Genomic DNA, 14169 nt, shown 5'->3' on the forward strand with positions numbered 1-14169 from the left:
ACCGTCCGCTCAGGAGTCCATCTACGCCCTGTAATGGTCCCATCGTTCAATGGTGTTTGTGTGGACCCCAGGACACATCAGAATCCCAGGCAACGAACTTGCTGACAGGCCGGCCAAACTCGCTGTGCGGAAACCACTTCTGGAGATGAGTATCTCCGAAACGGACCTGCATTTTGTCTTACACCACAGGGTTTTTCGGCTTTGGAAGATGGAATGGCAAAACAGTGCGCACAACAAACTGCGTGTCATTAAAGAGACTACAAATGTGTGGAAGTCTTCCATGCGGTCCTTCAGAGGGAATCAGTTGTCCTCTGCCGGCTCTGCATTGGCCATACGTGGCTAACCCATTGTTACCTCCTCCATCGGAAGGACCCACCTTGGTGTTGCTGTGGCTCACAAATGACGGTCGTCCACCTCTTGCTGGACTGCCCACTTTTAGCCGCTCTCTGGCGGACTTTTAACTTTCCCAGCACCCTACCTTCGGTGTTTTGTGACAATGCCTCAATAGCAGCTTTAGTTTTATTCGTGAGGGTGGGTTTGATCATTTGATGTAAGTTTTAGCGCGTGTCCTTTGTCCCTCTGTGTCCTCCACCCTAGTGCTTTTAGGATTGATGTTTTAATGTATTGCAGAGTGGCTAGCCTCTCCTTTTTATTCTCATGGTCAAGCAGCCATGGTAATCTGATATCTTGTTTTGATGTCTCCTACTTGTTTCTTGCGTCTCTCTGTGGCGTTCTTGTCTAATTTTGTCCATTTTAGTGTTTGTTGCTGTTCTGTCATTCTTGTGGTTTTCTCCTTTCTTCCAGCTGTGATTTGTATGTCTCAATTATTTTACTCCCACCCTTGTGGAATTATTTTAATCAGAACGAGGGACCAATGACCTAGCAGTTTGGTCGCCTACCCCCTCCCTCCCCCCCCTTTTAAACCATCCAACCAACCAATCCACTCGCCATGTCCATGTCGCTAGTCTTTCCTGGGTATTGTTGGGTGGGGAGCTCTAGTAATTGGCAAGGGGTTAGTCCCTCATCACACTTTCTGTCTTTAGGCGCCTCCGGCTGCTCCTTGGGTGGGGCATCTTGCGCACTTTTCTTCTTTTTCCCCCTTTTCTTCTTCCTTGTTCCTTTCTCTAGGGTCTGTTGACTTTCGGTAGACCTTGGAGTTTTTTATCCTTAGTTTTTGTGCACTAGGCCCTTCTTTGGTGTGTTGTTTTGCTAACTTCACTGCTTCAGGTAGGAGGGACTGATGACCTCATAGTTTGGTCCCTTTAATCATTAAATCAACCAACCAACCAACAAGAGAGATTGTAATGCCTCATTTCATTTATAGCTAACGTGCAATATTTCTGCTTTGAAACGTGCTGTGGCTAAGCCATGTCTCTGCAATATCCTTTCTTTCAGGAGTGCTAGTTCTGCAAGGTTCGCAGGAGAGCTTCTGTAAAGTTTGGAAGGTAGGAGACGAGGTACTGGCAGAAGTAAAGCTGTGAGGATGGGGCATGAGTCATGCTTGGGTAGCTCAGATGGTAGAGCACTTGCCCGCGAAAGGCAAAGGTCCTGAGTTCGAGTCTCAGTCCGGCACACAGTTTTAATCTGCCAGGAAGTTTCATATCAGCGCACACTCAGCTGCAGAGTGAAAATCTCATTCTGGATTTCAGTTATTGCTTCACAGCGTGTGCCATCTGGTTCCTTCCTATCAGTGCCAGCTTTTCTGAATTGCACAGATGGGAACTCTCCAAGCAATATATCCTGGCATCAGTCTTGGCTATTCCCTGTCCTCTGCTTACGAGTCACCTTCCCTGCTCCCACTTCAGCACTACATGGCCTTCTATTCCACCAATATACCCACAGTCTTTCTCCCTTCTCTACTTTTCTGTTCCTCCACCCCCATCCCCACAAATCTCCTGTCTGCACCCAGCAGCACTACTGTGTCCCCATCATGTCCCTGCATACTTTCACAAGCAGTACTACACCTTCCCCCAGTTCTGCCCAGTAGTCCCACCCCTCCTCCCCCATGCCTCTTCCTTACCCCCATCACCCATGCCAGATTGCTGCTCCTGTCAAGTGCAGCTGCTGTCCGGTCACAGCAGCTATAGATAGCAGTTGTGTGTGAGCTGTGCTTGTGTGAATGCGTGTGTTTTTTATTTCAGAAGAAAGCCTTATGACCATAAGTGTAAATCTTTTCAATGTGCATGTCTGTGACTCAGCTTCTCCTCTATATGGTGAGTATCTTCCTGTCCTTTTCATATTATTATTATTATTATTATTCCATCCGCCACTTTCCATTGTTCCATCTTTTACAGGGCCTCCTGGCCCAGCAACAGGGGGGCTTCCGTCAGGGCCGCTCAGCGATCGACAATTTAGTCTCGCTAGAGTTGGCTATTCATACAGCTTTAACTCGGCGAGAACATCTAGTTGCTGTTTTCTTTGATCTTCGGAAGGCGTACGATACCACCTGGCGCCATCATATCCTTGCTACGGTGCATGAATGGGGCTTATGGGGTCCACTTCCGATTTTTCTATGGAATTTTCTCTCCAATCGCTCCTTTCGGGTTAGAGTTGGCACATATTTTAGCTCTGCTCATATTCAGGAGAACGGTGTCCCGCTGGGCTTGGTTCTCAGTGTTCCCCTCTTTTTGGTGGTGGTTAATGGTCTTGCGGCTGCGGTGGGCTCATCAGTCTGTTCCTCTCTGTATGCCGATGACTTTTGTCTTTGTTACAGTTCCCCAAGCATCAGTGTCGCTGAACGGTGGCTGCAGGGAGCTATCTGTAAGGCACGTTTTTGGGCATCCAACCATTGTTTTCAGTTCTCAGCCTCTAAGACCCGAGTGATGCATTTCTGTCGTCGTCGAACGGTCCACCTCCATCCAGAGCTCTATCTTCCCAATGAACTCCTTTGTAATGAGGAGACGCTTCGCTTCCTTGGCATGCTGTTTGATGCTCAGCTCACTTGGACACCTCATCTTCACGAGCTTAAACAACAGTGCTGGAGGCACCTCATCATCCTTCGTTGCCTTAGCCACACCATTTGGGGGGCTGCACGAACAACCCTCCTACAGCTCTATAAGGCCTTAGTCCAATCCCGTCTCGACTACAGGACCGTGGTGTACGACTCGGCAGCACCCTCAATGTTGCAGATCCTCGACCCGGTTCTCCATTGTGGCATCAGACTGGCGACAGGTGCCTTCCGCACTAGTCCGGTGACTAGCCTTCTTGCAGAAGTTGGAATTCCTCCCCTACGATTCCGCTGGCAACAGTTGCTTGCGTCATACATCGTCCGCGTCCATGCCTTGCCCGACCACCCAAACCGCAGGCTCCTTTTTCAGTCTTCTGCACTCCCCTCCCCAAGACGGTGGCCCAGTTCGGGTCTCCCAACCGCGGTCCACGTTTGTTCCCTTCTCTCGTCACTAGAGTCCTATCCCCTTCCTCCATCCTTCCAGCCCTCTTCTTCTACCCCTCCTTGGTCCCTCCCTCACTTGCGGCTTTGCATGGATTTTTCCTGCAATTCCAAGTCCTCCGTTCCACCTGCCAGTCTTCGTCAACAATTCATGGCTCTTCTTGCCTCGTTTCGCAATGCAGATGTAGTCAACACAAATGGTTCTGTGGTCGATGGACGCACTGGGTTTGCTTTCATCCAAGGCAACTACATTGAGCAGCATTCCCTGCCTTGTGGGAGCAGTGTTTTCACTGCGGAGCTGGTTGCTCTTTATCGTGCACTCGCTCACCTTTCCTTCTGCCCTGGCGAGTCATTTGTCATATGCAGTGACTCCCTGAGTGGATTGCAAGCACTCGAACAGTGTTTTTCTCGGGACCCTTTGCTGCGCGGTATTCAAGATACTGTTTTTGCTCTCACCGAGTGTGGTCATTCAGCGACGTTTGTGTGGAGCCGGGGCATTCCAGAAAATGAACGTGTTGATCGGTTGGCCAAGCAGGCCACCACTTCGCCACCCCTGGAGCTTAGTTTCGTCGAAAGAGACCTCCGGTCAGCCCTACATCGCAAGGTCCGCGATGTCTGGATCTCTGAATGGTCCGTATGGAACTTATCCTTGAGGAGCACGCGTAGGGACTCAGTTGTTCTCTGCTGCCTCCGAATTGACATATGTGGTTGACCCAAAGCTATCTTCTTCACTGTGAGAACCCGCCCAAGTGTCTCTGTGATGCAGGGCTGACAGTGGTCCATCTTCTGATGGACTGCCCCCTTTTAGCCCCCTTGCGGCAGTCCTTTAATTTATCAGCTGCACTTCCTTTAATTCTAGGTGACAATGCCTCTATAGCTGACTCAGTTTTACGTTTTATCCATGCAACTGGGTTTTATCACTCACTCTAGTGTGGGCGCTCTCGCATGATTTCCCAGGCTACACCCACTCCAGCGACTTTTAATTGTGACGTGGATACCAAAATAGTGTCTTTTATGGTAACAAGTTGTGTTGGTACCTCTATCAATGCTTTCCAGCTGGAGGTTCTTCGTTTGTAGTTGAGTGGTTGACCTTTTACCTGATCCATCAACCACTGTAGTCTGTTTTACTCTAGTCAACTATTTGCTCTGCTCCTATCAAGTGTCCTCTATTTTGTGTTATTGCGGTGTTCATTTTAGCTTTGTGTCCCTTGGTGTTCCCTCCCTCTGGGTGCCGAGGTTACGCTTTTACTGTATAGGCCTTTTACATGTATGTCTGTTTGGAACAGGGGACTGATGACCTCAATGTTTAGTCCCCATCAAACCCCAAAACCCAACCAACCATCTTTTACATGGAGAATTTGAAAGCCAAAGCGTTGGAATCTGACAAGCATGAACCAACATGTTTGTCAGTATATGCAAGATATGTTTGCGATGAGACCCTACAGTGTGAACTCGTACAACATCTCAACTTTATCCGTTGAGCTATACATTTCCTAAGAAAATAGTAGTGGGTCAACTACCTTTTATTAATAGTTTGGTTAAGCACGGATGTAATCATGGTAATCATGGGATACTTAGTGTGGAGAAAATAGCAGGGGTGGCGTACAGTGTGGAGAAAAGTGTGTGTGTGTGTGTGTGTGTGTGTGTGTGTGTGTGTGTGTGTGTGTGTGTGTGTGTGTGTGTTTCAACCAGGTGCCTACTTAGGAGAACCTGATACATTTTGAAGCATTCCTAGGATACAAGGTGGTCAGTCACAGCATGAGATGGCAAAAGCATAGAATAATTTGACATAGTCAGCTCTTGATTGTTTCCTCATATTCATAAGGACACCATCAAAGTAAACCAGGACAAAGTTGTCATAGTGCAATTACAGTTGGAGCTATTGTTTCATCCCACAATTCATTGCAGTAGTCATGAGGACTCAACCAAAAAATGAGGAATAAATGTCATTGCAGATTTTGAGCTGCGGTGGCAGTTTTTAGAGTACCTAAACTATCACATTGCAATATATTTTACTGTTCTGGATGTTATCCAAGGTAGGTATTAGTGGTTTAAAGGCTCATCTCATGGTAAATTACAGTATCTCGTAAGATCATTTGGGTATTTTAGGAAAGAGAAGTTCCACAGCTACACTTTGTTCTTGTACATTTTTTTAAAAAAAAAAAAAATCACCTAGTTGTTTTTCCCAGGGCACCATCACTGCTTTTGTCCTGTTCACACTGTGTACATAATTATTTCTGAAATAGCCATTACTCTTATGATCTGTGATGGGATTTTCCATGCTTTTTATGTTTATTTTTATGTTTATATGCCAAAAAGACAGTAACTGTATGTAGCTCAAATGAAATTTAATAATTTCAGCTCAAAGAAGAAATATCCTGAGGGCTCAGTTACGTTAGAAAAAGTAAAACTTCAAAGAAGTGTTATTCCTTCAAAAGATAATCCTCCTCCAGAGATGACTGACTGGTTATATCAGTTTCAAGTAAGTATTCAGCAGCTGTAGAAACTAATGATCATCATATGAATAACTAATTTAATACATTGATGAAAACTTAGGCTATATTGAAGATGTGGGAAAGGGCCATTTTTGTAAAAGTTGTAGTGAGGCAAGTGCTCACATTGTGGCTGTCTACTCTGTATGGTTCAAAAGTACTTGTAAAGATTCTTTGCAACTTTTCCATTAACCCAGTTTATTGGATTGTTGTTGAAATAAATAGCTTGAAACTTTACAGAAAGACCATGTTGAGAGATATTAGGTTAGCCTTTGTTGATAATCTGTCTGGTGTGGTCCACTCCTACCTTCCCCCTCCCCCTCCTCCCCCCCTCCTCCTCCTCCTCCTCCTCAGTATCTAGAGATGAACAGGCAGCATAGTAGTTATATTTTGATGCCAAGCTGAATTTTCATTCTGTACACATTGCAGCTCAAAGTGAGTGAGTGAAACATATGAAATAGTGAAGGGGTGGGGGGGGGGGGGAACTACTACCCTTTCAAAAGCAAAGAATGAAGACAATATTGGTTGTGTTTTGAGATAGCAGTGGAATTGTTTACAAAAATTTGTGCTTCCAGGTAGAACAGTAAATAACTTATTCCATATGAAAGTGTTGAAATGCTTGCTAGCTTGATTCAAATGAGTCCAGCAATACTTTTGGCTCTCAAGACTTCTTCCAGTTGCACAACATTCTCACTCATCAAACAGTAATAATAACCAGTTCCTTGCTGAAAAGTGATTCTCAGTGTTGTACTATCTACCTTATTTACCATATCTGTTACTTCTGGGTTATTTCTCCTCCCAAAACTGGAAGTAACATGAAGAGTCGAATATTCTACTTAATGGAGCGGATTCAGAAATCTTTTACGGATCAGTTTAAGACAGTTCCTAAAGAAGTCTTCTATGAGGGTGTAAAGAAATTGAAAACATATGGTGAGTAATCCAGTATATTAAATGGACCCAGTTTTGAATAAACATAGGCAAAACTTGTATGCCTTTAATTTTGAATTTGATGTCACCTTGATCTTTGACCGAACTTGGGAACCACACACTGTTGTTCATTTCAATTTGAGTTTTGAAAGTATCCTTTTTTTTTTTTTTGCGTGTCCGAAATGTAACTTATCGATGAAATCATAGCAGTAATATCATTCTCATCCAATAGCTGCCACTAGGTACAAAGAAACATAGGAAGTTCATACTGAACATTGGATTATTGATATCATTTAGAGAAACTGAGAAAGTGGTTGTACATAAACACTGTGAGGTGGAGGATTTCCTCAGGCTTGTGAATGGTAAAGGGTGGAATCAACATTTAAGGGAATTAACAAGAAGTAGATGATGGAATACAATAAGAAACCTCCGTATTCCAAGTTAGTTAATAGTTGTCCAAAGGGTGTCCTAAGGGACAGAGAACACTGATTTTGAACAAAAAGGAGCTAGTGTCACAGAAACCAGTTTGCATAGAATGAAAACTCAGTAAAGAAATTGAGAAATACATTATGATTTGTACAAAGGTAGTTTGTGCTATCTTGACCTTGTAAACAAAATATTCCTTTAAGGATTGTTGATGCATAACACAACCAACCACTAACTCTCCTAAGATTTATTTCAGTGTCACAGGGGGCTTTGGGGTACTTACGCACATCTACAACTGACTACACCTGCTTTATTACATATCAGAGTCATTAACAGCATAACGTGTAATCTTGTAACACACAGAAATATTTTTGAATAGTTGGTGCCACTTTCAATTCTCTGTAGGTGACTTACGTAATGTAGGAAAATATGCTGATATACATGAAACTGAAAACATATGAAGTGAGTGAGTTACGTGCACGCAAATTTGTTCTATTGAATGGTGCTTTGAAACTTTAAAGTCCAGATTCATTTCTATGAGGAAACATGAAGTGTTTGAGTGTAAACAGCATGCACATTTGACAAAATCAATGACGGTGCATGAACAAATTCACAATACTCTTCATGACAATTGCTGATTCAGACATGTGCTTTACATGTAATGCCACACAGTTCATATGATATGTCATTGATAACATTGCAATATTTCTCAACTAGAGCCAAAGTTAACACTCTCGAGATGGTGCCTAAGTCTCAAAAGGGTTAAGAATAAATGGGCTTACCTAAAAATAATTGAGGATAGAGGGACAGAAAGTTGGCTGAAACCAGACGTAAACAGTAATGAAATCCTAAACTCAGATTGGAATGTATACCACAGAGACAGGCTGGACAGTGAAGGGGGAGGCGTGTTTATAGTGATAAGAAGTGCAATAGTATCGAAGGAAATTGATGGAGATCAGAAATGTGAAATAATTTGGGTCAAGGTCACGGTTAAAGCAGGCTTAGACATGGTAATTGGATGTCTCTATAGGCCCCCCCTGGCTCAGCAGCTGTTGTGGCTGAGCACCTGAAAGATAATTTGAAAAATATTTCGAGTAGATTTCCCCACCATGTTATAGTTCTGGGTGTAGATTTTAATTTGCCGGATATAGACTGGGAGACTCAAACGTTCATAACGGGTGGCAGGGACAAAGAATCCAGTGAAATTTTTTTAAGTGCTTTATCTGAAAACTACCTTCAGCAGTTAAACAGAGAACCGACTCGTGGCGATAACACATTAGACCTTCTGGTGACAAACAGACCCGAACTATTTGAAACAGTTAACGCAGAACAGGGAATTAGCGATCATAAAGCAGTTACCACATCGATGATTTCAGCCGTAAATAGAAAAAAGGTAGGGAGATTTTTCTGTTTAGCAAAAGTGACAAAAAGCAGATTACAGAGTACCTGACGGCTCAACACAAAAGTTTTGTCTCAAGTACAGATAGTGTTGAGGATCAGTGGACAAAGTTCAGAACCATCGTACAATATGCGTTAGATGAGTATGTGCCAAGCAAGATTGTAAGAGATGGAAAAGAGCCACCGTGGTACAACAACCGAGTTAGAAAACTGCTGCGGAAGCAAAGGGAACTTCACAGCAAACATAAACATAGCCAAAGCCTTGCAGACAAACAAAAATTACGCGAAGCGAAATGTAGTGTGAGGAGGGCTATGCGAGAGGCATTCAATGAATTCGAAAGTAAAGTTCTATGTACTGACTTGGCAGAAAATCCTAAGAAATTTTGGTCTTATGTCAAAGCGGTAGGTGGATCAAAACAAAATGTCCAGACACTCTGTGACCAAAATGGTACTGAAACAGAGGATGACAGACTAAAGGCCGAAATACTAAATGTCTTTTTCCAAAGCTGTTTCACAGAGGAAGACTGCACTGTAGTTCCTTCTCTAGATTGTCGCACAGATGACAAAATGGTAGATATCGAAATAGATGACAGAGGATAGAGAAACCATTAAAATCGCTCAAAAGAGGAAAGGCCGCTGGACCTGATTGGATACCGGTTCGATTTTACACAGAGTACGCGAAGGAACTTGCCCCCCTTCTTGCAGCAGTGTACCATAGGTCTCTAGAAGAGCGTAGCATTCCAAAGGATTGGAAAAGGTCACAGGTCATCCCCATTTTCAAGAAGGGACGTCGAACAGATGTGCAGAACTATAGACCTATATCTCTAACATCAATCAGTTGTAGAATTTTGGAACACATATTATGTTCGAGTATAATGGCTTTTCTGGAGACTAGAAATCTACTCTGTAGGTATCAGCATGGGTTTAGAAAAAGACGGTCGTGTGAAACTCAGCTCGCGCTATTCGTCCATGAGACTCAGAGGGCCATAGACACGGGTTCACAGGTAGATGCCGTGTTTCTTGACTTCCGCAAGGCGTTCGATACAGTTCCCCACAGTCGTTCAATGAACAAAGTAAGAGCATATGGACTATCAGACCAATTGTGTGATTGGATTGAAGAGTTCCTAGATAACGCAACACAGCATGTCATTCTCAATGGAGAGAAGTCTTCCGAAGTAAGAGTGATTTCAGGTGTGCCGCAGGGGAGTGTCATAAGACTGTTGCTATTCACAATATACGTAAATGACCTTGTGCATGACATCGGAAGTTCACTGAGGCTTTTTGCAGATGATGCTATGGTGTATCGAGAGGTTGTAACAATGGAAAATTGTACTGAAATGCAGGATGATCTGCAGGGAATGGCAACTGAATCTCAATGTAGACAAGTGTAATGTGCTGCGAATACATAGAAAGATAGATCCCTTATCATTTAGCTACAATCTAGCATGTCAGCAACTGGAAGCAGTTAATTCCATAAATTATCTGGGAGTACGCATTAGGAGTGATTTAAAATGGAATGATCATATAAAGTTGATCTTCGGTAAAGCAGATGCCAGACTGAGATTCATTGGAAGAATCCTAAGGAAATGCAATCCGAAAACAAAGGAAGCAGGTTACAGTACACTTGTTCGCCTACTGCTTGAATACTGCTCAACAGTGTGGGATCGTACCAGATGGGATTGATGGAGGAGATAGAGAAGGTCCAACGGAGAGCAGCGCGCTTCGTTACAGGATCATTTAGTAATCACGAAAGTGTTACGGAGATGATAGATAAACTCCAGTGGAAGACTCTGCAGGAGAGATGCTCAGTAGCTCGTTACGGGCTTTTGTTAAAGTTTTGAGAACATACCTTCACCAAAGAGTCAAGCAGTATATTGCTCCCTCCTACGTATATCTTGTGAAGAGATCATGAGGATAAAATCAGAGAGATTAGGGTCCACACGGAATCCTTCTTTCCACGAACAATCCTTCTTTCCACGAACAATACGAGACTGGAATAGAAGGGAGAACCGACAGAAGTACTCGGGGTAATCTCCGCCACACTCTGTCAGGTGGCTTGCGGAGTGTGGATGTAGATGTAGATGTAGATGTAGTAGATGAAAGTGGAGGTGCCAAGAGAGAAATTTGTGGCAGGCTGCATTTACCCAGTCAGATGACTTATGGGGAAAAGAATAGTGAATCGAATAGCTAGTGTTTGTAACCCTGCAGACAGCCAACTACATCAGATTATGGTAGAAATTTTACATTACTCAAATTTTCTTAGTCTTCTTACCTCCCACTGTCCTGTGATCTTTGCATTCATTAAATGCTTTTTTTCTGCTCTTGTTTTGCCATTCTTTCTCTGTAGTTAATTATGACCCACATCTCTTCTGATTGTGACACTTCTTCTTGTCAACTTTTCATTGACTGTCTGTCTGTTGTGACTTCTGCTCTGGCAGCTAAGCTCTCCTGTCTCCTGCAGTAATCTCTGATGAATAAAAGTCAGTGTCCTGACTGACTGACTGACTGACTCACTCACTCACTCACTCACTCACTAACTTGTCACCACCTAACCCAAACCACAAAGAATAGAAACCTGAAATTTTCGGAGGGTGTTGATCTTACACTGTAGGCATGTTTAAGACGGGCTTTTTCTATATTCTGTTCCTAATGGGGTGAAATAGGGGATGAAAGGTTTTTTGAAAATTAGTTGCTATTAAGGCAGTTTTGAAGCTAAACCTATAAAAATTTGTATCAGGTTTCTGTCAGAAGTAAGAAATACATGTTTCATCATTTTTGGAAATTTAACCCCTTTGGGGGTTCAATAGTGGGTGAAATGTTTTATGAAAATATTTCATTGGAAAGCATTTTTAAAGCTAAATCTTTGAAAATAGTGTTTGGCTTCTCGGTTGTAAATGGGGAAAAAAACACTGTTTTTGTAAATTCAGCCCCTAAAGGGATGTAATAGGGCCAGACTGATTCATCATCGCCTAGCCCAAACCACTAATTACAGAAACGTGAAATTTTGGAGTGGGTGTGGATCTTAAACAGTAAGGGTTGTTTAAGAAGGGACTGTTCAAAATTCCACTCCTGAGGATTTGGAATAGGGAATGAAATGCTTTCTTAAAATGTCACTATTAAGGCAATTTTGAAGCTAGAATTACGAAAACTAATATTTTAATTACGAAAACTAATATTTTGTGTGTACACACACAAGAATGCGGAAGGTATGATTAACGAAAAACTTAGTCTCCAGCTCTCAGAACTGCTTTTCAGACAGAAGTCATTCACATTAATTAACATGAAAATTTTATAAGCTCTTGCAATTTGTAAACATATAAATTCAGTTATAGAAAAACAAAAAAATCTGTGCAGACCATACTGTCTATGCAAGCGAAGCACTAAGCTAGTTAATTATATTTCTATTGTTTTTTCACTTTTTGATTTACTTTTTCTTCTGCTTTCCTGTGCATGAATATTAGGATCATCTTTTTCTGTGCAGTCAACATAATGATATATTTTTCTTGATTGTCTTTGTATTTGCAGCGATGGTCAAATGCGGAACGTCTTTTAGCCATAGATCAACTCATTGAGAAATGTGAGCCAACTCAAGTAAGGCACATGATGCAAGTCATTGAACCACAATTCCAACGTGATTTTATATCACTGCTTCCAAAGGAGGTAAGTCTCATTGTAGTAGAATAATATAAATCATAGGTCACTAATGTCTTAAAAATATCCTTTGTTAAAAGGTTATGTCAGTAATATCTGTGGAAGTTGGTGTAAAGCACATCAGTAATTTGTAGTATTATGTTTCTGTCAGATGTAATTTACACTAAGCTGACAAAAGTAATGGGGTAGCAATATGCACATATACAGATGGTACTGGTATTGTGTACGCTGGGTATGGAAGAGCAGCGTATTGGTGGAGCTGTTATTTGTACTCAGGCAATTCATTTCAGAAGGTTTCTGATATTATTGTGGCTGCACAACAGTAATTGACAAACTTTGAATACGGAATGGTAGAATGTGTATGTAACTGAATCTCTAAAACAACTAACAGTATTTAAGCATTTCTGAGCAGTTTAGTACTGATGATATTGTGCAAGATAAGCACGAGAGAACAACTGGGGTGTTCTCCAGGCCACTGAGTCATGTATTCATGCATAGTTACCAGCTTCTGTAAATTTCTTGAAACAACTTGTTTCCATTGTAGTTTCTTTATTTGAAATTTTTAGCTATATCCACCCCCTTCAGCATTATCAAGATACATCACCCTAAAAATTATATTATGCTTACAAGTACATGACCAACACAGCAGTGTGCCGAATTCTTATTAGAGATATCATTACATGTTGTTCTTTAGACACTGCAGTATGGATTGTGGCATCCTTGTAAGTGTAACAACATTTTTATTGTGATGTATTTTGGCAGCATCCAAGGAAAAGTCACTAATACATAAATAAAGTATTTACTTAAAGTAAAAGAAAAAGAAAGTCTACTCAGAAAAAGGTTCTTTCAAGTCACTACAGGAATCTAGCAAACGATGGGACTATCAGTACTAGCAAAAATTAAAAAAAGAAAAGTGTGTTTAAATCAAGAGAACACTGATTGAAGAATGTGAAGTGGTTTCAGAAAACATGGCACAAGAAGACAACTTTTGTGGAGAATGATTTTCCCTGACAAGACACATTAAGGTTTAATGGAATTGAAAGGTGGCATAATTGTATCAGCTTTTAACAACTTTTAACCCTTGACTTGTGACATTTTATTACAATGTTAGTACTGGTACAGGGTGTTGGAAACACCCCAGAGTTTAAGAACCTAGATAATGTTGTAGTGGAAAAAAAAATTGTTATAGTATTGAAGTCTTGAGCTCTTCCACAGGTTAATGCACTCTATATGCATTGTTGTTGTTGTTGTTGTTGTCTTCAGTCCTGAGATTGGTTTGATGCAGCTCTCCATGCTACTCTATCCTGTGCAAGCTTCTTCATCTCCCAGTACTCACTGCAACCTACATCCTTCTGAATCTGCTTAGTGTATTCATCTCTTGGTCTCCCTCTACGATTTTTACCCTCCACACTGCCCTCCAATGCTAAATTTGTGATCCCTTGATGCCTCAGAACATGTCCTACCAACCAGTCCCTTCTTCTTGTCAAGTTGTGCCACAAACTCCTCTTCTCCACAATTCTGTTCAACACGTTCTCATTAGTTATGTGATCTACCCATCTAATCTTCAGCATTCTTCTGTAGCACCACATTTCGAAAGCTTCTGTTCTCTTCTTGTCCAAACTATTTATCGTCCATGTTTCACTTCCATACATGGCTACGCTCCATACAAATACTTTCAGAAATGACTTCCTGACACTTAAATCTATACTCGATGTTAACAAATTTCTCTTCTTCAGAAACGCTTTCTTTGCCATTGCCAGTCTATTTATATGCATTGGTAATATAAATTTATAACATTAACACCACAAATACAAATAAAAAATAGTAGTGTTTCCTTCTTGCCATGTTTGGTTGATAGATATCTGTTAATTCTGTCAAGCTTCAACA

The 14169-nt window shown here is 41.8% G+C and overlaps 1 protein-coding gene across 1 annotated transcript in view; it reads left to right on the forward strand.

The window, feature by feature from the left end:
- Positions 1–14169, forward strand: part of LOC124795110 (F-box/WD repeat-containing protein 7) — a 149508-nt gene that overhangs the window by 31397 nt on the left and 103942 nt on the right. Inside the window, exons 4-5 of the mRNA XM_047258962.1 lie at positions 5750–5870; positions 12157–12291. Coding sequence (XP_047114918.1) covers positions 5750–5870; positions 12157–12291 — 256 coding nt within the window. The remainder of the gene's footprint in view (positions 1–5749; positions 5871–12156; positions 12292–14169) is intronic.

Source organism: Schistocerca piceifrons, chromosome 4 (genome assembly GCF_021461385.2).
Source record: "Schistocerca piceifrons isolate TAMUIC-IGC-003096 chromosome 4, iqSchPice1.1, whole genome shotgun sequence".
Taxonomy (NCBI): domain Eukaryota; kingdom Metazoa; phylum Arthropoda; class Insecta; order Orthoptera; family Acrididae; genus Schistocerca; species Schistocerca piceifrons.